This window comes from Trichechus manatus, unplaced genomic scaffold (genome assembly GCF_000243295.1).
Source record: "Trichechus manatus latirostris isolate Lorelei unplaced genomic scaffold, TriManLat1.0 scaffold00052, whole genome shotgun sequence".
Classification (NCBI taxonomy): domain Eukaryota; kingdom Metazoa; phylum Chordata; class Mammalia; order Sirenia; family Trichechidae; genus Trichechus; species Trichechus manatus.
In genome coordinates this window covers 9,117,908-9,142,222 of record NW_004443988.1, presented here as the reverse complement: position 1 = coordinate 9,142,222, position 24,315 = coordinate 9,117,908, and the positions used below count along the sequence as shown (strand labels likewise).

Here is a 24,315-nt window from a genome sequence, read left to right as displayed (position 1 = left end):
TCCTCTCCATTAGAAGGTTCTATACCTATGCCGTTTATTCCCTCTTTTATTGTTTTGATGTTGTTGTCATTTACTGATTAACTGCTCTGATTTTCTGTTGTATTTCTTTTGGTTTTGGATAGTCCTTGAGAGTTCATTTCCTAGATTGGTATCTGGCTGGAAGAATTTCATATTTTATCTGGCTTTTAAGTGTTGAGATATGCTATAATGGACTGGTTGGTTATCACTGCCGTAGTAGCAACATAATCTGCAAAGATTGCAAAATGCTTTACAGATCATCGTTTCAGAGTGATAAGATTAAAAAGAGGATGGCTTTTATTTCATTGTAAAGAATATGGCTATTAAAACACTCAGATGCTTTGTATATAACTTTGAGTAAGGGGTTTTGTTATAGGAGGACCTAGATATGAAGCTGATAATTTATTTCTGCTGCTAAAGTTCTTGGAAACCTATGGGGCAGTTCTACTCTGTCCTACAGGGTTGCTGTGAGTTGGAATCGACCTGACGGCAACAGGTTTGGTTGTTGTTTTTTTTTTTTTGTTTTTTGTTTTTTTGATTATAGATATGTATGTAGTATAAGATCTATATAACTTATTCCATTATTCTGCAACTTAGAACAAGAGTCAGTTATATACCAAAGTTTTGGCGAGAAGATTTTTAACTTACCTCCCAGTCATTTGACTTAAGTTGAGTGTGTAAAGATGGGAAGGAAAGGCTGAGCCAGGCATTTATTGCTCTACTAATATTCAGCATAAGAAAAAGGAAATATTGTCCTCAGACAATCTGGCTAGACAGGTCCCATCCCTGAAAGATTCCTCCTACTCACTGTGACATCACTAAACTTAATTTCTATGAGAGCAATAGATCAACTAGATTATAAACTCCTGAAGGCACGTAGGAGAAACTGAATGATTATCTAATAAATGAATGGACAAATGAGTCACCCTCCACGACTAAGCATGGCAACCTGTAGCACCATTGTAAAAAAAGTCCTTGGACTGGTTTTTGAGTCATGTGGGTCACCATGTAGCCTTCCCGTGACTCCCCATGGTCGCATGCCCTGTGTGACCTTGCACATAGCCATGGCTCCCAATGCTGGTTCAGAAAGGCTTAGCCCTTCAGCAGCTCCTCTTGGGAAAGTTGCTGACCTCTGCCTAAAACAAGACACGAGTCCCGATCAGTGCCCACATTGCTCGTTTTAGAAACCCTGAGAGGCAGTGAAGATGGCATGTTTATAATAGAATGTGTTTTCCTGATCTGTGTGGTGTTTGAGTGCATTCTGCAAATGAGGCTGTCAGGGATTGCAGACTGCCTATTTTTGTTTTCTGCTGAAAGGCAGTTTTGCTTATTGGAGAACAAATTATCCTTCTCAAGGCTTAAAGGCAGGGATAGTGACATCAACTCACTCAACTAAATTGGTCTCTTTGTAGAACATGGCCTGGCAAGTGGTTAGTGCTCGATAAATGCTTTCTGATAGTGATGCTGCTATCATATTTTAGTTAAAGAATAACTCAAACACAGGCATGAACTGACAAGTATACATACAAAGCTATTCCTGTTGTTCCTATAAAACCTCTCAGGAGTATTTCAGATCATGTGGAAAGTCCTTGTCATATTACAGTGGCTCTTACTTTGATGACTTCAGACCTCAAATGAGTTTAAAAATCACTCAGCTCAAGCTGTGTACCTGAGGAAGGAATCGAGTCGGATGGATCCTTGTCAGGACATCTGACTTCCGTTCCTTCTCTCACCTGCAATGAGACACACACAGAAATAACATGAATTTCCATGAAATTCATGATGGCAGCATGAAATGGAGCTAGCAGTCTAGGAAATTGGGTGAGATGTAGGGCCTCTATTTTGGAAAATATCACCTAAGGTAAGATAAAAACCTATCTTTTTCGATTTCTCTGTCTCCTTCAACATTCACGTCCACTTGTCCACAATGTCCTTTGTTAGCCCGTCTCCTCCTCTCCAGTCCCTTGACCTCAGCCTAACTTTAGGCCTTTGCTATTTCTCGCCTGGAATGCTGCAGTATTCACCAGGATCACCGTCAGTCCCGTGTACTTCCTCCCTGCCCCTCTGAATTCATTCAGAGTGACTTTTTTAAAATCAACATAAATATGTCACTCCCTTGTCCACATTCTCAGTGAGGGCAGGGAATTTTGTTTGTTTCCTTCATTGTTGTATTCCCAGAGCCTAGAACATTGCCTGGCACACAGTAGATGCTCAATAAGTATTTGTTGGTTGAAAAAATAAATTACTACTCCGTGTTAACATCAGTGCATTCTCCCTAGCATGCCCGAAGAGGCCTCCAGACATTTTAAGCTACCAGCCCCTGATCAAACTCACTGTGCTGTCCCACACCTCCATGCCTTTGCCCAAGCAGTTAGCGCTACTTTCAATTTTCTTACACTCCTGTCCACCTGGCTCAAGCTTAGTCATCCTTCAAGGCTGAGGTCATGAGTACTTTTTGGGAAGCCTTCTTCAACTTTCTCTTGTCTGAGTTAGTTTCTTTTCCTCTGCTTCCCAGAATATCCCATAAAATTTTAATTATGGTACTTATTACATTGTGTTGCAATGCTGGTTAACTTATATATTTCTCTACCATACTGTGTTCCTTAGGACAAGGAAAATATTTTATTTATGTTTTTATCTCCTATGCCTGGTAATCATCCATCCATCCATCCAATAGTTATTAGGTTCCTACTCTGAGTCCCTACTTTCACTGAGCTTGTATTCTAGTGGTACATAGTAGGCATTCAATAAATATATCCTGAAGGAATGTATTGCTTCCTCTTATTAGATGACAATAATAGCAACACTAATATATGGTATGCCAGATATTATTCTCAGTGCTTAATACGTATTAACTTATTCCAATTTAATATGAGGTAGGCCTATTACTATCACCATTTCCCAGAGGAAAAAAACCAAGGCTCAGGAAGGCTAAATACCTTGCCAGTTCTCTTAACTCACTGTGTCTTACTACCTCTCAGATGTATCCTCATTGTTATGATATTGTTAGAAAGTGTGGGGCAAGTTTATGGATCAAGAGTCTTCCACACAGTATCTCTTTGGCTTCATAGTGGAGGCTCAGGCCATCAACTCTGTGTCCACCACTTAGAGTAAATCCTACCCTCTTATACACAACAGGGAGGCAGGGACATCACCAGGACTGAGTTTGTCTTGACCCATGTGGGTGCCCAATTCTCTGAGAACAAAGACATCCACCTTCAGGCATTCCTCCATTTCTCAGAGGAGCCCAGGGTGCCCTATCTGATATTGACAGGAAGTATCTGAAAGATGCTCATGAGATAAGCAACAAGCAAGATGTGAGTAAGTGTGAAGTGCTCCTATGGGGGTGGACCAACTGCTGAGGACTTTTTGTCTCTGTACCTTCTGGTTTCAGACTTCCCCACATTGCTCTGCCTTTTCTTAAACTTCTCTTCGGATTAATGCCTCCAATGAGATTAAAAGGATCTGACAGAGATCTGGGAAGGGTCTGGTGTCCGACATCACAACAGACAGGGAGCAGGCAGTGCTGAGCAACCCCAACATGCCCTCTGAAGCCACAGGATGTTGTTGTAAGGCTGTTCTAAAGATAAGACCTTTAGGGTAGACCTGCTTCAAGGTACCAGAGGACAGGCACACACGTGATCCTCCACCCTTCCCCAGCCTGGATTTCAGATATTCGTCATAGCCGCCATTACCTCTGCAGCCTACAGCAACCCCAGAGACAGTGAGATTCCAGGACATAAGAAACAACGTGGGAAGGTTCCAAAGACTCACAAGGCACACAGCCCATAGTTCATTTGCATGTTTGTTAATTACAGAAAGTCTTTCCATACCTCAGGCATCTTTTGGGGTTTTGATGAGCTGGGCAGGTAGTTGCTATTCGTGTAGGTAAACAGATAGGGCTCTTCCTGCAGAAGAAGGTAATGTATCCCTTAATTATCAGGCTTTATTATCTCGCAATACCCCTGGCCAGTTTGGAACAATCATATCATACTTTAAATGATGACCAGACCATTCTCTGGCTCTTCTTCTCTGTGCTGCCCATCTCTTCCCTGAAGGGGCTCATTAGTGCTTCGAAATGTCCCCTTTGCAATAGTTATCTCTTGCTATCCTGGAGGTTCACGCACCTGGCTAAGTATATATATTTCAGTGAGCAGAGCACTTAATTTTAAGCTCCTTGGCAGCCAAAGCAAAGAGGGAAACAGGACAAATTATATTGTTCTTGTTGTCTAGTAGCAAAAAACACCAATTCAACACGAAAGCTAAGATTTTCACTAGCACTAAATGATGAAAGGAATTGTATTCATTTATGTCCAGTTAGGACAATTTTACTCTGTCCTGTAGGGTCGTTATGAGTCAGAATTGACTCGATGGCCATGGGTTTCTGTTTGATTTTCTCATCTGTTTATTGAGAAACATTGATTATATACATACTACATACTACAGTTATTTAAGACTCAGCAAAATGACCCATCTTTAAGACTACTTAGATACTCAGACACCCTGCCTCCTTCTCCACACAAAGATAGAGGAAGGTCTGGAAAAGACATCTGGGACAGGGTCTCGGGACGTAGAGAAGATGGGGGTGCAGCATTTGGGTCCTGGTGAGCTATGGCTTTGTTTCTATAACCTCCCCACTCCAGGTGTGGAGGGGGCTTCAGTTCTACTAAAACTGCTCTTGTGGCCCAGAAGTATAACCCAAGAGAGCAAAGCCATGCCCAGACCTGGAAGAACAGGCCCAAGACTCCAATGGGCCTGATGTCCCAGCCAGGTAAGACCCCTCACTTCACAGCAAAGCCCCACTTGGTAACCCTATCTCTCCCCCGGGCCCAATTCAGTTTGAGATGGCCTCCCTGCCCAGTCCCTGCCCACCTGACTGGGACATTTCATTGGCCTCCTCTCTTCTGCACTGAATGGCTCATCCTTCTGTCCTGCTGGCTCCATCTAGAAAAGAAGGTGATGAGACATCCTTAGAAGAGAAAAGTGTTGTATAGGTAGCAGCATTCCAGGGTACCATTGAGCAAGACTCTAGACCACTGGTTATCAGTTTGATTCCTGGACCAGCAGCATCAGCACCTGGGAACTAATTAGAAATGCAAGTTTCTAGGCCCTGCCCCAGGCCTGTGGAATCTCCAGAAACTCTGGAGGTGGGGCCCAGCAATCTATGTTTAGCAAGTCTTCCAGGTGATTCTGATGCAGGCTCATGTTGGATAACCACCATATGAGAACAATCACTGATTTTTAGACTGTGAAGGGACTTCTTAGTCTACCCATCAAGATACTACAGGAGAGGAAACTGAGCATTAGCGAGGTCAAGATGGGGCCCAGTTAGCCGGGGCAGAGCTGGAACTAGGACACTGGTGTTCTGTATCAAACAAAGTGTCTCTAAGTGGTCATGCAGCTTTCTGAGATTCCAGGCTAACTATCCTGCTTGGGTCCTCCTCTTCTCCCTGTTGCCCATCTTCTGGCCAGTTCAGTAGTCGCAGTTCCCTAGGAGAGGAGAGTAGGTATGGGAAGTCATGGAAAGCATGTGGCTCTTTCCCCAGGGCTCCCTTCCTTGTGTACACACGTCTGAGTCTAGTAGACAATGGAAACCCTATCACCTGAGAACTGCTTACACAAGCTGTGAGTGAAGCAAGTTATGGGTCCTGGGTCTGGTCCCCACAGCCTGTCCTTACTTAGGACACAGAGGTACAGTGACATGGAACCCAGCACAGCCCACACACTCCCCAACAACTAGAATGGTAGCGATTCAGGAATGAGGATAGTGGTATCAGCTCTGATATAGGCAGCTACTTAAATGATAACCATGAAGGCTATTAACAACTTTAACAACGTAGAAAAAAAGTTTATGGTATGCCAGCAGGGGAAACTAGCAGATTATAAGCTTACATAAAAGGGTTGAAGAATTAGATGTGGGAGGGATCTTTTTGTTATTTTTAAATGTTCATTATAAATATATAAACATTTTTTAAAAGACAACGGCTTTGAGAGACTATATATTTTCTTTTTCAAGTGCTATTATGTACTGCGTGGGACCCTCATGGTCTGCTGTCAGCCCAGCTGCTCACAAGCACTGTGCTCAGATGGCATCTTTGTCCCTCACCTCACCTTCCAAGGACACTGACAGGGGACACAGAAGCAGGAAGCTACAGGATGGGGCTCAGTCACTGACTCTGCCATCCTCCATGAGGATTTCAGATTCTTCAGCAATATCTTATTCCAGTATCTGTGCCCCAGTAAACAAGAAGACAAGGAAAGAACTTTACCCTTCATGAGATTAGTTGTTAACCCAAATGAAAGGAAAGTCAGATAAGAGGGTGTAATTAGCTTAACCTTTTGGAAAAGGAATGGCAACCTGTCTTAGTTATCTAGTGCTTCTATAACAGAAATACCACAAGTGGATGGCTTTAACAAACAGAAATTTATTCTCTCTCAGTTTAGAAGGCTAGAAGTCTGAATTCAGGGCGCCAGCTCCAGAGGAAGCCTTTCTCTCTCTGTCGGCTCTAGGTGAATGTCCTTGTCATCAATATTCCCTTGAGTCTAGGAGTTTCTCAGCAGGGATCCTGGAGCCAAAGGATCAGTGATTGCTCTCATATGGTGGTTATCCAACATGAGCCTGCATCAGAATCACCTGGAAGCCTTGCTGAACACAGATTACCCTTATCTTTTCCAGCTCTTCTTTCTTGGTCCCTCTCTTCTCTGCTCAAGTTTCTCTTTTATATCTCAAAAGAGATTTATTCAAGATACAACCTAATAACCCTGTAGATTGAGTCCGGGCTCATTAACATGTGTTGTTAGGTGCCCTCGAGTTGTTCTGACTCATAGTGACCCTATCTACAACACAATGAAACAGCTCCTGGTCCTGCACCTTCCTCACAATCATTGTTACACTTGAGCCCATTGTTGCAGCCACTGTGTCAGGAAGACAGTCATCTCCTTGAGGGTCGTCCTCTTTTTCGCTGACCCTCTACTTTACCAAGCATGATGTCCTTCTTCAGGGACTGATCCCTCCTGATAACATGTCCAAAATATGTGAGATGTAGTCTCACCATCCTTGCTTCTAAGGAGCATTCCAGTTATACTTCTTTCAAGACAGGCTTGCTCGTTCTTTTGGCAGTCCATGGTGTATTCAATATTCCTCTCCAACACCACAATTGAAGGGCGTCAATTCTTCTTTGGTCTTCCTTATTCATCGTTCAGCTTTTGTATGCATTTGAAGTGACCGAAAATACCATGGCTTGGGTCAGGTGCACCTTAGTCTTCAAGGTGACATCTTTGCTTTTCAACACTTTAAAGAGGTCTTTTGCAGCAGATTGGCCCAGTGCAATGCATCTTTTGATTTCTTGACTGCTGCTTCCATGGGTGTTGACTGTGGACCCAAGTAAAATGAAATCCTTAACAACTTCAATCTTTTCTCTGTTTATCATGATGTTGTTTGTTGGTTCAGTTGTGAGGATTTTTGTTTTCTATATGTTGAGGTGTAATCCATACTGAAGGCTGTAGTCTTTGATCTTCATCAGTAAGTGCTTCAAGTCCTCTTCACTTTCAGTAAGCAAAGTTGTGTCATCTGCATAACGCAGGTTGTTAATGCATCTTCCTCCAATCTTGATGCCCCATTCTTCATAGAGTCCAGCTTCTTGGATTATTTGCTCAGCATACAGATTGAATAGGTATGGTGAAAGGATACAACCCCGATGCACACTTTTCCTGACTTTAAACCCTTTTGTCCCTTTAATTCTCATATAATATCCTTTCTTGTATTTTATGATTGATTTTGCCTTAAATTCTATTTTATATGAGGCTAGTATTGCCACTTCTGCTCTTTTTTAATTGCTGTTTGCTTGATATATTTTTTCCATCCTTTGATTTTTAATAAATTTTTGTCTTTGTGTCTAAGGTGTGTCTCTTGCAGACAGCATATTGATGGGTCCTGTTTTTTTATCCATTCTGTCACTCTTGTTCTCTTTACAGGTGTATTTATACCATTTACATTCAGTGTGATTATCAATAGCTGTGAGTTTATTGCGGTCATTTTGTTGTGCTTTTTTCTGTGGTGCAGACATTTTCTCTTACTTTCCTGTGCTGAGTTCCTTTTGTTTGTGAATTTCTTTCAGTATTACAGATTTTGTGTTTATTGAGTCTTTATGTTTTTCTTTTTTTATTTTGATGAATAGGTTTGTTAACTTTCTTTGCAGTTAATTTGAAATGTACCCTTATCTTCCTAAGTTTGAACCAGTCTTTTATTACTTGATATCACCTTGACTTCCTCTCCATTTGAAAGTTCCATGCATACATTGTTTATACCATCTTTTATCATTTTGATTTCATCATTTACAGATTGATGTCTCTGATTCCTTATTTTAAATCTTCTGGTTTTGTTTTATCATTGAGAGTTCATTACCTAGGTTCTTATCTGGCTGATGCTGTCCTGTGTCTTGGATTCACGTTGTTGTCTGATATTTCTGGTTCTCTAACTCAAGGACTCCCTTTAACATATCTCATAAATTTGGTTTGGTTTTTACAAATTCCCTTAATTTCTGTTTATCTGGAAATCTCCTAATTTAACCATCATATTTGAGAGAGAGTTTTGCAGGATATATTATTCTTGGTTGGCAATTTTTTTCTTTCAAATTTTTACATATATCATCCCCTTGCCTTCTTGCCTGCATAGTTTCTGCCAAGTAATCAGAGCTTAGTCTTATTTTTTCCCCTTTGTAAGTGACTTTTCATTTTTCTTGAGCTGTTCTCTGGATTCCTGTTCTTTGATTTTGGTGAGTATGATTATGATAAGTCTTGATGACTTTCTTTTGGGGTCTATCCTATACAGGGTGTTTTGAGTTTCTTGAATGGTCAGCTTTTTGTCTTTCATAATATTAGGGAAGATTTCTGCCAGCAAATCTTTAACAATCCTCTCTTTGTTTTCCATTTTCTCCCCCTGTTCTGGAAGTCTGATGACTGGCACATTTTTGCTCTTGATTGTTTCCCACTTAATTCTTAGGTTTTCTTTATTCTTTTCTCTGATTTTTTCTCAAAGTAGCATCAATGGATTTGTCTTCAATTTTGCTGATTCTGTCTTCCATTTTTCAAATTTGCCCCTAAAACTTCCTATTGAGGTGTCCTTTTCTAAAATTTTGTTGTTTATCTTTTGGATTTCTAATTGCTGTTTTCTGTATGATTTCTGTTTATTTATTTTAATGTTTTGTTCTTGTATTATTTTCCTGAATTCTTCTATTGCTTTGTCTGTGTTTGCTTTTATTTTGGCTATGTTTTGGTTGGTTTTGTCTCTGTTTTCCATTATTTTGTCTATTTTTTCCTTAGTTTTGTGTGTGTGTTCCTTAATCTCTTTCCTAATCTCTTGGCAAGTCCCAATCATTAGTCTTTTGAATTCCACGTCAGGTAGTTCCACTGCCTTTTCTTCTACTGAAGGTCATTTGATTCTTTATTTCAGTAACTTGCTGGAGCCATCTTGTCCTGCTTTTTTATATGTTTTGATATTGTCTGCTGTTTCTGAGACATTCAAGTATTATTTTCTTTATTTATTGATTGTAAGTTTGTTTTGTTTTGCTTTTTTGTTTTGATATGTCTGGGCAGGCATGCGAGGCATGCTTTGTTGCTTTCTTGTCTATGGGCATGAAATTTTAAACACCTTGTCTGGATAAGCAGGGCTGGTGGCTCAGCTATGATGCAGTGAGGCAGGTCCAGTAGGGGTGCATGGGTCAGGTCCTTTGTCAGTGGTGCAGCAGGGCAGAGCTGGCAGGGAGGGAGGTGGCACAGGGCCAGTTCAGCTCAAGGCCACAGTGTTGGGGGGGGGTGCCAATGGGGAGGGAGATTGTGTAGGGCCAGTTCCACTCAGGGCCATGGTGTGGTGAGGCAGAACCAGTGGGGAAGGAGATGGCAAGGGGCTGGTTCTACTCAGGGCTGTGGCATGGCAGGGCAGAGGGGAGAGGCGGGCAGAGGGGGGAGAAGGGAGGGGCAGATGGGGCTAGATGGAGGAGGGGAATAGGGGTGTTCCTACTGTGGTCCCCAGCAGTCAGGGCAGCCAAGATAGGGTGGTTTCTGTTGCTATTCACCAGAAGGGTGGTGATTGTAGAAGTGTGCTCCTCTGGTTACTGTATGAGAGTGTCTGGGCAATTCCTTGAGCAGCAGCCAGCAAATGGGGTCTTACTTTACTCTGGGTGTGTCTGCACCATTCCTCTATCTCCTATTGGGAATTCCATGAAGGTGCCTTTCTGTGCTCTCCATGTGGGGTTTTCGGCTTTATCCCAAGATGGCCATGCTGTGTCGTGCCAGTTGGTAGGGAACCTCCACTCTGTATCTCTACTTGCTTGCTGTTTCCAATCAATTTCTTCTCAGTGGCTTCCAGTCTAATACTTTATCCCTTCATTTAAGGTTCAGGGTTCCAGGATTAATGCCTGTGTCTGTTCTACTTGGTTTTTCAGGTCTTTGTTGCAGAAAGATGACTTGGCATGTCTGATGAGACTGCCATCTTGGCTCCACTCCCCTGTCTAATCTTTCAAGTTGCTATTGTCAATTTGATCCCATATGGATAGTTCTTAAAAAAGCACAATCATCAAAGCAGACGTTCTTTACTAGTTAAGCTAAACTATTGTTTGGGTTTTGTGTGTGTGTGTGCTTTAGGTGAAAGTTTACAGAGCCCATTAGTTTCTCACTCAAAAATTTATGCATAAATTGTTTTGTGACATTGGTTGCAATCCTCACAATGTGTCAGCACTCTCCCCCTTTCCACCCTGGCTTGCCATTTCCATTTGTCCGGTTCCCTTCCTGCCTTCTTGTCTTTGCTTTTGGGCAGGGGTTGCCTATTTGGTCTTGTATAGTTAATTGATCTAAGAAGCAAGTTCCTCAAGTGTGTTATTGTTTGTTTTATAGGCCTATCTAACCTTTGGCTGAAAGGTGAACTTTGGGAGTGGCTTGAGTTCTGAGTTAGACGGGTGTCCAGGGGCCATAGTCTAAGGGGTTCCTCCAGTCTCTGTCAGACCAGTAAGTCTGGTCTTTTTTGTGAAATTCTTAACTTCTTATGGATTTATTCATGCCTGCAGGTGTTGCAGGTGTGTTCTAAACAGGGCTTCAAACTGGTTCAAACCAGAATGAACTGGTTTGAAGCACTGGTTCTAAAAGGTGTGCTTGCTGTGCAAGCCGTGGGATGGCTCCGTATCTCACCCATGGGGAAGCTAGGAAATAGGCATACTTGGGGAAACTCATATCTCACTTCCTCCCTCCTCACTGACCTGGGATATGGGAGCCTTAAGGAACTCTTACTGGGAAACTGTGGACCTTGTAGCTAATTGAGCAAGATTGGAAAGAGTAAGGGTAAAATCCCACCTTTGAAAGCCTCCTCCTCCTCTGAACCCCTGTGACACTTACTGTGCCCCAATCCTTTGGTTATTAGTGTGAGACCTGCATTCCTCTCTGTGTGCCTGCTCATCTATCCCTCAACTAGGTTGTGAGACACTGTGCATGTTGTGCACCTATCTGCATGCACAGGGGACAACACCTAGGAGGTTCAATAAATGGTGATTATCATCACTGCTGCCACTGCCACCAATGACAATAAATAACAAGATAAAAGGAGGAAGAGAGGAGGGAATCTAGCCCTCTCAACCTGGATCTGCTTTCATCAGCTTCTCTCTAATGTCCCAGGCACTTCATTCATTCTCTGGGCCTCTTTTATCTCCGCATTTCCTCTCTATCAGACCAAATCCTGACTGCCCGTCCTAACGCATGTGGTGCATTCTTTTCTCCATGCTCACAAAGACCCTCTTACCTGGGAATGCTTTCCCTTACCCCCTCTGACACATCCTACAAAGCTAATTCAAGTCCTGCCTTCACAGGGCTCCCCTGACCACATCATGCATATCACGTTTGGCACAGCCCAGCATGCTACTACTGGCCGAGTTCCTGTTGACTCTTGTTCCTCTGGGTTCCTGACCCTTCCCAGCTATTCCTTAAGCTCATCGAGGGCAGAGGCCATGTTTGGTTGTATCCTCCTTGGCACCCAGCATAGGGCAGGGTGCATGGTATATGGCCTTTAATTGGTTGGGAGAAAGGAAGAGAGAGGTTTGGCTGAGCTGAAATAATGGACTTTTCTTCCTCAGAGATGGGGGGAAGGAGGGCAGCCCCCACTGGGAGTCTTGGTTTCCTTCCTTTGCCCCTCATAAGAGACTAGCAGCAAGGTGGTGTTCTGAAAGAGAACCCTACCTAAGGGTCAGGTCCACTAACAAGGGTCCCTGTTCAAAGAAATCATATGCCTGCTCCAAAAGACAGCGTGCTTCCATTAGTGTGGGATGGCTGGGGGCTGCTCCCTGCCTGTCCACTCCCCGCTCTCTGTCTTGCACTAGTTAATACAGCTGAAATGCAGCTGCTCATGGTATCCAGCAGACACAACAACTGGGAAGATGTAGAGAAACCTTTCTAATCCAAAGAAGAAGAAAAACAAAATTCTGTCGCTGGAATTCTAACAGCTTGGACGGAGAAAACATAAATGGGAAAATCAGGTCTCTGGTGCCCTGGAGAAGCTAAAGCAATAAGGGAGAGCCTTTGACTTTGCATTCTGGTTACTGACTCATTCCAGATGGCTCTAGGGGACCTTTGGAGCCTGGGAAAGTCTGTCATAGATCTGGTAAAAAGGGCCAACTCACACTGAGTGTTTACTATGGGCCAGGACCATGCTACGTACTTGACATGTGTTGTGCCAGGGATTATGATTTAGGTTTTGCAGAAAGGCCCTGAAGTCACACCACTTATGAGGAGTGAAGCCAGGATTTGAACCCAGGTCTTCATGACTCTAAAGTCCATGCTTGTCCCAGGCACTGCCCTGGGCTTTTAAAACTGTGGATGCCATACAAATGTAAAATGAAGGAAAGCTGGACAGGAGTTGGTATGTGAGCTCACTCCCCACCCAAGTGAAGACTTCAACACAGACTGAGGAAACTGCACCGCCCCTGGAAAGAGTAGGCCTGAGGCCCCACTGAGAGCTGCCTCCCCAGCAGGCTGTGGCCCAGCCTCTAGGATGAGGAGGTCAAACCCCCAGTGGTCAGAGCTGGCCATTCCTAAGGTGTGAGAAAGTTCATTAGTGGCCCAGACACATGGTTTCTGGACCCCGTGGGCGTCCTGCAGCCCCTCTCATCAGAGCAGTGGGCACAGTGGGAGTGGCAGTGGAGACCCTGCCCCTCCTCCTGGAGGCCCATATCCCAACTCACCGCCTTGGGCTCACTCACCATGCTGTTCCAGAGATTCAAGGCAAGTGCGGTGGGATCCTGGAGTGATGGTTCTCCCTGAAAGAGAACCAAGTAAGAAAGGAACCCCTCTGTGCCCCAGAAGTAGATGTGATAGGCCTGCCTCCAACACACACTTTTCCCTGGCGTGGAGATGGCGGTCCCTGAACCTTCCATACTCTCCCCTCAGTGCCCCCATCAACAACTCTAAGTGTTTATAGGATTGCCATCTAGGGTCAGGGCTCAGAGATAAGGGGCCTACAGGAGCAAGTCAAGCCTCTGATTGCTCTGTGTTCATGGGCTTATACTGAACTGAACAGAAGGAGCCAATCACAGGGAAGTGGTTCAGGCATGGTCTGAGCAGGAGGGGAATGGAGGGGATGGGAAGCTAATGTTCCTCCTCCTCCTCTTAAAGAATTACTTTAAATATCCTAGTCCTGGAGGGGGCGCGGTGACTCCAACAGGCAGGAGTCAGGCTCTGGAGGCTCCACGGCTTCACCCGTGCACCCACCCCCGGTGCTACGTGGTCTGGGTTTGCCTAGTGACCCAGGGGCCCACTCAAATCTGCTGTACCTTGCAGGGATGGGTGTAGCAGAGAGTGCAGAGCAGGGAGCATGACTGGTGCTCCCGGAAATCCTGCCCTGAGTGATTACATTATAGCTAAGAGGTATCGAGTGCTTCCCAAGTGCCAGGGCTGGCCCCAGTTCTGTGTATGTATCACTTTATGTGACCCTTACAACCACCCTAGAGGTAAGAGTATTAATAACAATCCTGATTTTACAGATGAGGAACCGAGGCACAGAGAGTTCAAACAACTTGCCCAAGGTCACACAGCTGGCCCATTCCAAAGCCAGGATTAGAAGTTATGAATCTGAAGAGCCCATGCTCTTGAGCTCTGGGCTGCCCTGCTTCTAAGAATCTGCCTCTGGGGGCTATCCAACCCTGTAGGGACTAACACAAGAAAGTATAAGAATATCATAGCATTTCCTCTGAGACAATGTCTCCTGGGTTCAGTGAAGCTGACTGAGTTGGGGCTTCTGCAGAGGTGAGGGGCAGGGGGGAGCAGGGAGCAGACCTATGGCCAAAGGACCCTCCTCGATCTGTGCCTGTGTGCCTCACCTGTAGCCCTCACTCACCAAGACGGGCGACAGGGCTGTCTCAGACAAGAGAGGCTGGAATACAACCGTGAAGGACTCCCGCTCGTTGTACTTGCTGGAGGCCAGGAGCTTCTCCCAGGTTTCCTGAAGGAGGGGAGCAGAGAGGCAAACAGTCAGAAGCATGAGCAAGGCAGAGCCTGGCCCACCCTTGACCAATTCTGAAGGTCCCTCTTGTCTCACACTTCCTGGCTGTCTGAGGAACTAAGTTGGGGTTTTTTCTCTTCTGAAGCCCTAGCAGTCATATCAGAGGTAGACGTGAAATATGTTATCTGGAAGCTCAGGAAATATAAGCCTGGCCAGCATTTGGCTAGGGACCCCACCATCTCCTCAAGGGCTAAGTTCTGTAGAGGGATGTGCCATTATCCATGTAAAATAATGTGGTCATTTCCGGAGTGAGAGAAGCACCTCACAACTTCAAATATAACTTTCTTCTTAAACAAAACCATCGTGTTAAACATGGCAGTAGGAATTGTGCTTTGAGCTGTTTGTGACGATGGTTTTCATGAGCCATCACACTCTCCTGGGGTCTCTTCTGGAAACTAGAAAGCCCTGACTCTCCCCTTGGGCTGTGGTCTAGGGTGCAGGCACAGTCTGGGCAAAACCAGCTCACTGGCCACAGACAGAGCAGGATACACAGCAATGATTACCAGGAGCCTTTCTGAATGAATCTGCAGAGTTCTTCACTACATTTTATCTGAAGCACCCCTCCCTCGTCACTCTGCCCTGTCCCATAGTAGGATTATTGAACGGTCATTAGGAAGCTCTCTTTGGTTCCTAACTCAGTCCCAAATCCAGTTGAAGCAGTCCTACATTAGCAAACTTAGCATTGGTTGAGCTGTACCCTAATTCTGTTCTCCTCCATGGCCACCCTGCCCCCTGTGAGCCAGCAGCCCAGTCTCCCCAGGTGGGCTCACCTGATAGGACCACTGCATCACAACCCTGGACAGCTCTGAAGTCTCCACTAAGCATCTGCAGGGCTCTGCTGTGGGGCTGCAGGTAGAACAAGAGGAAATCAGAGAGCTGAGTGCAGTGCCGGGGTGCCATCCATCTACACCCTGAGGGAGGAAGAAGGGATGGGACCTGGGAGTTGCTTAGGGAGTGGGGAAGAAGAACTTAGAAGTCTTAGAGGGGGCATGAGAAGGAAGGAATCAAATGTTGAGGAGAATAAAGTATAGAGTGGGAAGGTACATTGTGGAGCCCTTATTCCCCACCCACCCCTCCCATGGGGGTGGGATGTGGAGATGTACTCCATCTCCTGGTATACCCCTCCCCTCATTTGCTCCTCACTCTTGAAACTCACACCCTATCTTTCCTTCACCTACTCTGTATTCCTTTCACCTTCCTCCCTCGTCAAACGCCTCCTTTCCTGCTTAGTACTGTCTTTCTCTCCTTCTTCCTGTCGCCATCATCTCTAGTGGCCTCTGCCCTGACTTTTACCATGTGAACGTCTTTTCTAGGTGCAGAACCAGAAATTGTAAGGTTTGGGTCCAAAGAACTTAAATTCTATGAAAATTTGTAGAAATGTATGGGAATCATGCTCTGTGAAGGTGAAATACATTTAGGCTAAATTGTTTTCTTTCCACTTTCCAGAATAAATGATTCTTGGTCTAGAGATGATTTGCCAAACTCATTGTTTAAGTCTCAAATCATTCTGGCAGGGGTAGGTCATCTGGCACTACATTAGCCAGGCCAAAGATTCCATTCTTTAAACTCAGTCGCCAAAACATACTCAGCAGGGGACTTCCCCTCCTTCCATCCTGACTCTGCCACTGACTAGCTCTGTGGTCTACACACATTGCTAACCTCTCTCAACTTCCACTTGTTTAAATTCCCTCATAGGATTAATGTACACAAGTGCCCTGCTCAGTGCCTGGCATATGATGGCCACTCAACAGATGTTGGTTGCATTCCATTCCCTGTCTACCTGAGCTGAGTGTCCTGATGCCAGCGAGAGACTTCCATAGCTTCAGAGAGATCCACCAGGTTCACAAATGCTTTGGGGACCTAGCAGGACATGAGAAAGAAGAAGGTGAGCATTTGCCAAGTCACCATTACTGCCCAGAGGCCTCTCCAGAAGCCCTGGTTGGAGCCCAGTCTGGGCTCTGGTCAAGCGTGATAGGCCTCTCCTTTGTTAAACAGGCAAGCTCGTTTGGGAGGTGTTCAGTTGGGCTCCATCCAAAGTTTCCAGCCATGCCATTCCAGAAAGGCATCACTCACCCTCCCTCATGGAGGCAGGGCACCTCCCCACCATGGTGCCAACAGGGAGGAAGCCCACAGTGGCAAGATCTGCAGATCTTTCTCCCGCGGGGGAAGATGGGAAAGTGAAAGCCATAGAGTTCTCCTTGGATCCCCAGAACCTTCAGTATTCATCATGGTCACTCCAAAAGGGAAGCCTTGAAGGCTCTCAGGCACCCTCCAGGCTGTAATCACCCCAGGTTCAGTCAGAGAGGCCTCAGGAAAGAGCAGGTCTACCAAGTCCTTGGTGAAGAACCACGCTTTATTTCTCTTCCTCCTCAGAAGTCTCTTTCAGAAATATCCCTTGCAAGAGTGGAAAGCTCTATGCCTGACCCGTGTTTTCATTTAAAAGGGTGAAAAGACTGGCCTCTCCAGAGCTTTCTGTTTCTCTAGGGACAGATCTCCCTTGAAGGAGTTCATTTCCCCTGTCCTGCGGGAGGCCATTCAAGAAGAAAACCCAGAACTCGCCCTCCCACCCTTGGAAGGGCCACTTTCTCCTAGCTGCAAAGGCCCCAGGTTTTTGGTGCCACAGAACTGTGGAAGCTTCGAGCCTCACCTCCTCGTGCAGGTAGTCTAGCATTCGAGTCAGTTTGTCCATGCTACCCATCACGTGGCTTTCCTGTGAGCAAGAAACGTGCTGAGTGATGGTGGGGCAGGGAGAACCACGCCCACAAGGCTGAGTATGCCCAGACTCCCGTGGGCCTGACCCCCTTCCCTGGCTGAGACGACAGTGGCAAAGACAAATCTAGACCCCCGTTTCCCACCAAGTGTAGCGTTCCCAGCGCTTCCTGGATTTTGTCCAGGCTCTGGCTTCCCCAACCCATTATCCACCTGGGGAAAAATCAACCCCACTGAGAGGACGTTCCATGTTAGGGCAAGGTAAAACACCCCTGGTGCAATTGTGACATTCGTGTTGAGGGACGGGAGAATGGATTTGTTCGTAAAGGCTGCTGGGCTCGCTTTTACCTGAGGAAAATTTGATCCAAAGGGAGAACACAATTAATCCTGGTTTTAATGCTCCGGGATTTAAGGCCTCTGAACTTCTTGGTGCTATTTTATCAGACCCCACCCCTGCCACATTTGCCCTGAGTAAGAAAAGGATTCCCAGAGACAGAGATTGAGTAGGCTCCTGCCACCTGGGTATTTAAACCAATCCCCTAGTGGCTAAGAGCTCAGTTGCTAACCAAAAGGTCAGCAGTTTTAATCCACCAGTCACTTCTTTGAAACCCTATGGTGCAGTTCTACTCTGTCCTATAGGGTCACTATGAGTCAGAATTGAGTCACTCAACACACACACACACACACACACACACACACACAGAGAGAGAGAGAGAAGCTGCTCCTTCCTTGCAAGTAATAAAAATAAATAAATGAATGAGAACACCTCCAAATTCAACCCTGGCTTATCTTTTCAGTGTAAAAATAACCAAATAAAAATAAAATTAACAGCAAGACTAACTGCTAAGCTACCTGCACACTGGCTGTCCCCTGAGGCAACTTGGCTCAGACAGGAGACAGGGGAGGCCCAAGTTGCTCTTCTGTTTCCTGGGGGAAGACAGGCAGTGACTCTGGAGACAGCTGCCAATCACCCGGGCCCACAGCACCAGAGAAAACAACACAACGTCCCTTTTCTCTCCACTCCCCACGTTTGTACTTCATTGGGAGGCAGCCTTTGGGAGGCAGTTCAGTTGCAAGAGGTGTGATAAAGCTTGCTACTAGTTTTCTCCTGTCTAAGTGAGTCTGTCCCTGAGCATGGTGTTAAGCATCACACTTTCCCTTCTGGAGACCCTTGAGAACCCTGTCTAGAAACATCCTCTCTGCCCATCTGTCCTGCATTCAGGGCATTTACCTTCCCTAATGCAGCAGGGTTAACCCTAGTGCAGAGAGTTAACATGCTTGGCTGCTAACCAAAAGGCTGGAGGCTTAAGCCCACCAGCGGTGCCTCAGAAGAAAGGCCTGGTGATCTACTCCTGAACAACCAGTCATTGAGAACTCTGTGGGGCACAGTTCTACTCTGACACACATGGGGTAACCCGGAGTCAGAGCTGACTCAACGGCAACTGGTGGTGCAGCAGGGGACACCCCGCCTGACTTCCCCCAGTGTGAACCCGGCTTTAGATCCTCCCAGTGGAGGTGCTTCTTCCCAGCTGCTGAATGAATGGGGCCACCCGGCCCTTTCAGGCCTGAATGGTGGTCACTTGGGGCCCCCACTGTCCTTGTTCCTTAGTGGAAGACATTACACTCATATGTAATGTCTCTCTTCTATAAGGCCGCACATCATAAACTCCTCCTTGAACCCAGTGTCAGGAAAACGTTTATTTCTCCAAATAAAGTTGTATGTTTCTACTTAGCTATTTTGGCCCCAGATCCTAAAGAATGCTCTAGTATCAAACACATGCCTGAGACCAGACTTTACGTTCTCTAATAAATTGTTTCCTTGGAATTTGTTCCAAGGAGTTAGAGTACTCAGCAGAAGGTAGGGACACCTTCATGTTTCTTGGGCCACATTGCCAGTGTGTCTTCCCAGATGCTAACATCTACTGATGCATCTGCTGTGAGTAAGCATGTATGCTTTCTTGTGGTATCAGCAGCTTTGAGGTCTTTTTCCTTCATTTTTTTTCTTTCTTCTAACCAATTTTTGATATTACTCATTAAAAAAACTAGAGAATAAGTAGAGAGCAGCAAAGAAGAGCCCAAACCCTAAAAGCACCCCATATCACTGCCATGTCCCAGGCTGCCATTATCTTGTAAAGCATCTGTCCTTGGAATCACCGGACCCGCCAGGGAAGCCCTGGAGGGTTGTCGTCACTGCCTAGCCGATAGGTTCTGATCTACTCCTTATGGCTTTGGTCTTAAGAAACCCAAAAAGAGCCCTTATCTATTGCCCTCTACAGGAGCCCAATTTGTCGGTGTTGTTAGCAACCCCATGTATGCAGAGCAGAATTGCCCCACAGGATTTGCAATGGCTGTGACCTTTCGGAAGCAGATTACCAGCCTTTCTTCTGGGGTGCCTCTGGGTGGGTTCTAACCATCAACCTTTCAGTTAGTGGCTGAGCACTTAACTGTTTGCACCACTCAGGGACTCCAAGGCCCCCCTGTTGTTGTGTGCCCTCAAGTCGGTTCTGACTTATAGTGACCCTATAGGATAGAGTAGAACTGCCCCATAAAGTTTCCTAGGCTGTAATCTTTACAGGAGCAGATCACCAGGTCTTTTCTCCCATGGAGCTACTGGTAGGTTCCAACCGCCAACCTTTTGGTTAGCAGCCAGGCGCTTAAATCATTGTGCCACCAAGGCTCCTTCCAAGGCTTCCCCCAACCACCAAAAAAAAAAAAAAAAAAAAAAAAAAAAACCACTGCCACTGAGTCAATTTCAACTCACAGCAACCCTATAGGACAGAGTAGAACTGCCCCGTGGAAGTTTCCAAGGCTGTAATCTTTACAGAAGGAGCCCTGGTGCTTAACCACTGTGCCACCAGGACTCCCTCAGGCCTTCCTAGGGGAAGAGAAATCCAAGTCCTAAGATAGGGCAGGACAGTAGTTTAACATTTCTTTTTAGCAGTAAAACACTTTTTCTCCCCCATATAAACTATTTTGGGAAACCCTGGACATATGACAAAGATAAACAAAGCTGCTCTGTGAAGTCAGGTAGAGACCTGGGGCTCATCTTCTCTGACTTGACTTTTGTCCTCAGAGGCACCTCCAATGGCCTCTGGGACTCTGCAGAGCATGTTTTGACAACCACTGAGGGAGAGACTGTGCCTGGGGTGCATTTTGAGGAATATAAAAAAGGTTGTGTAAGAACTTTCCAAAGGGGGATGTTGAACTATGCCACAGGGTTAGTTTGAAGATGGAGCTGTGCTGTGGCCAGAGGCGATCCCAGAAGACTAGGGGGTGAGTGGTGATCTTAGCTACAGAAGCTTAGAAAGGTGGAGGGAGGAGCCTGCAGACCTAGGCCAAGGTGGCCAAGTGAGGCAGACTTAGGCACCACAAAGTCCTTCAAGGAAAATGGAAATGGAGGTGAGACTTATTCTTGGCTCAAAGATTTGGTGGTCTTTGTGCAAAAGGAAAAGTAAAGATGGAAGAAAAAAATGTGATAAAAAGGGGATTTGAGTAGATGCTAGTGAGCATTGCTACAATGAGCTGAGTTTGTGGAGGTCCAAGTCAATGGTTTACTGCGGTTTAAAAGCTAGAGTGAAGCAGGATTACTCTCATCATATGTTTACAGCCAATTAAAAGTATGAGGCGCTATGTGTGGATAAACTCAGTCCTATGTATCAAGGGGCCTACAGATCGAGGGAATTTCACCAGAGGAGCCTCAAAAGAAAGGCCTGGCAATCTACTTCCAAAAAATCAGTCATTGAAAACCCTCACCGTGAGTCGGAATCAGCTCAACAACAACTGATTTTTTAAATTGTTTTCTCATTTGGTGTTTTATTTAAAATTAAATTGCACATACTTGATGACCAGCAGTTCTACGTCTAAGAATCTACTCTAAGCACTTTTCTTCAAACTATCTTGAACATGATCCAGAGTAGAAGTTTCACATTGCAACCCATACACACATCCACGTAGAAATAAATCCGAAGTTTCACGAATCAACACTTACCTTACTACAATGTAATGAACTCCAATATTTTATAGATTACTCTATTCTATTTCTGTTTTATACAGTTTTGGTTGCAATCCTTCAAACTTATTTTTTTACCCATTAATTTGAATCCACAGTTTAAAAAACATTTGCTCATGTTCAAGTAAGTGAACAAGATTGTTTATTGTAGCATTGCTTATAATAGTGAAAAAGTGGAAATATCCAGCTGACTATCAAAGGGAAATAGCAAAATAAAATGCACTAAATTTACACTATTCCATTGCGTGACTAGATCTCAAAAAAAAATTTGATGAGTGAAAAAAATCTGCTCAATGATACATAAAATGTAACACTGTTTATGTAATCTTTCTCTCTCTTTTACACACACACACACACACACACACATAAAATAGTGAGGTTCATAGATATGTAGAAGATTTGGAAAGGTACACAGAAGTTCATAGAATTCCCTATCTTTAGAAGCGAGGGAGAGGAACAGGATTGGGGTGCTGGCCAAAGGGTGTTTCAGCTTTGACTAATATTTTAATTTTACAAAAGGAGAAAGCATTTGTGTACCACTTGCATAACTAACATTTAATGAAAGTAAATGCTGAATAAATGAATACACGCACACAGAAACACATTATATATTCAAGAATACTTGAAGACACAAATACATGAAGAATGCAAGAATTCACACTGGAGCATATGAATGCAGGATGAAATGTATGGAAGAAATCATTAATGAGTAGAAGCATCTATGAATGTATTCATACACGAAAAGTATAAAGAAACTCATACTCATAGCATGAACAAACTCATCATAAATACAATAGCCTATGTCTGCATGCAAGAAGAGAAAATGAAGTTATTTAACAGAGGTGTATCTAAGATGTGGTAGGTATGGCACATGCCCTGGGTGCCACTTGAAGGTGGGAAGGTGTCACCAAGCAGTTTCTACTAACCTGGTGCAGCTCAGTGTCCTTCCTCAAGCATGGTAGACACAGAGGCATAGCAACGGGGGCAGAGGGACACTTGCCCCCAGGCACAAGTCCAGAAGGTCACCAGACAAGGCAAGAAATGACATTCCAAGGCGCCACAAATGTGAAAGGCCCCTGAATAAGGCAGCTGGACAAGAGGGGAGAAGGCACTTCTGCTGACACATTGCTTCTATCAACACCTATTCATCTTGAAATTTGGCGGGGGGGTGGGGGGTGCAACTTAGAGACTGCCCTCTTGCTCGTTACCCTCCCTAAGCCTCTGGTTATGCAGGAATATCATAACTTGTGGATGGATGGGCACATGGGTAGATGGATGAGCGGATACATAGAGGAATACAGCAATGCCTAAATGCTTGTTTGAATACTTGAATGTATTAATGTATAAATTCATGAATAAATGTTGGTGTGCATGTGACAAAAAAGAGGGGAGGGGCAGAAAATAAGTAGGGCATGTAACTTTCTCTTGGCATTGGAGAAAATAGTCAATCAACAGAGGGTGAACAGGAACAATATAATCTGTATGCTACAAGCCCAGGAGATTTGCAGGAATGTGGACTTAGAAGAGCTGGCTGGGGAAAGTTGGTTTCCATTAGCATTCCCCAGGGTCCAACATCTCTTTAAAAAGGGAAATTTTGATGGAGGGGCAGAAGTCAGTGGGGGCATGGGGCATTATGAGGAAGGTAAGAGCATATGCTGAGGGAGAGAAATTCTACCCATGCCTGTGCCGTGGCCTAGCAGAGGTCTGGAAGTGTGGCTAGGAGGACGGGGACAGGCAATTGGACTGTCACAGGTGGCAGGGAAGCTTGGTGGCAGCCAGGCCAGAGGCTCCTGAGGAACACGTATGCCACCATGGCCTGGGTTTCTGAGCCACCTCTTACACTTCTCTAACCTGGAGGATTTTAAGTAAGGACTTAAGTCATAGCCAGTCACCTATATAAATAATAAGTGAAGTCACATGTGTCACCCACTGTTGTCCAGGAAAAGCCAAAGAGCCTAGAGGAAGCCGTCTACCTAGATAACATGCAGCAGCTCTCCCAAGTTAAACAAAGGCGAGAGCTCATGGCACCAAGGGGTGACGACAGAGTACACATCCCGCCTCTTCCTAAACTCAGTACTCACATGAAACCAAAATTAAAACAGGCACAGTAATGTTTAACTAGCTGGGAAGCTGATTTTTCTCAGTTGCCGGATGACCATTGGCTCAGCTTATCTACACTTCAACTTCCTTCTCCTGATCTGCAGGATGGTACGTTAGAACATCTATTCCTATATATGGTTCCTTGGGTTTCTACAGGTGGAGATCAGGCAGGTTAAGTTCCCCCTCCGCCACTCCCCACCCCGGCATTTACAGCCCCCGGCTGCCTAGCCTGCGGCTCACCTGGTGGGCTGAGGAACACAGGTGGCACTGACTTGCGTGGCGGAAGAACACATTGATGAGCTTCCAGTCATTCTGAAAGCTGAGTTGCTGAGGAAAAAGGCAGCAGCATCAGAGAGAAACAGCAGTGAGACTTTGCACCAAAAAATGTCCTTCCTGCATGTCTTTCAAGTTCATACACCCATCCCCATAAATCATATTTATGGGTTCTTTTTTTCCCAAAAGATGAAGTATATGGTGGGAATCTGAAGGGGTACAACTGTTCTAGAAGGCAATTTGGCAAAATATATCAAAAACCTTTTTTAAAGGGGCATACGCTTTGATCCAACAATTTCATTTCCCAAAATACATCTTACGGAAACAAAGATGCATGCAAACATTTAGCTACAATTATATTCATCAGAACATTGTTCATAAGAGTGAAAAACTAGAAACACAAATTTCTAAAATAGAAAATTGGTTGTGTAAACTGTGGATGCTCATAAGATGAACCAGTATGTATCTATTAAAATGATGCTTGGAATGATAATTATTGTCGTGGCGATGTTAATATACTGAGAAAAGCAGGTTATAAAAAGTATCTATATACAGTAGCATCCCTGTTTTATGAAATACATACAGATATATGTGCTAAGAAAAAAAACCCACCAAAGAAATATACACTAAGAAGTTGACAGTAATTATCTCTTGTATTAGGTTTAAGGAT

General features: G+C 44.8%; 1 protein-coding gene across 1 annotated transcript in view; it reads right to left on the bottom strand.

Moving 5' to 3' along the window:
* The window catches only part of PLB1 (phospholipase B1), a 153,182-nt gene that overhangs the window by 116,816 nt on the left and 12,051 nt on the right, over positions 1-24,315 (bottom strand). Inside the window, 9 exon segments of the mRNA XM_004377697.3 lie at positions 1,688-1,751; positions 3,852-3,926; positions 4,891-4,962; positions 13,257-13,313; positions 14,390-14,494; positions 15,325-15,400; positions 16,335-16,414; positions 17,202-17,264; positions 23,613-23,699. Of these exon segments, the coding sequence (XP_004377754.3) occupies positions 1,688-1,751; positions 3,852-3,926; positions 4,891-4,962; positions 13,257-13,313; positions 14,390-14,494; positions 15,325-15,400; positions 16,335-16,414; positions 17,202-17,264; positions 23,613-23,699 (679 nt within the window).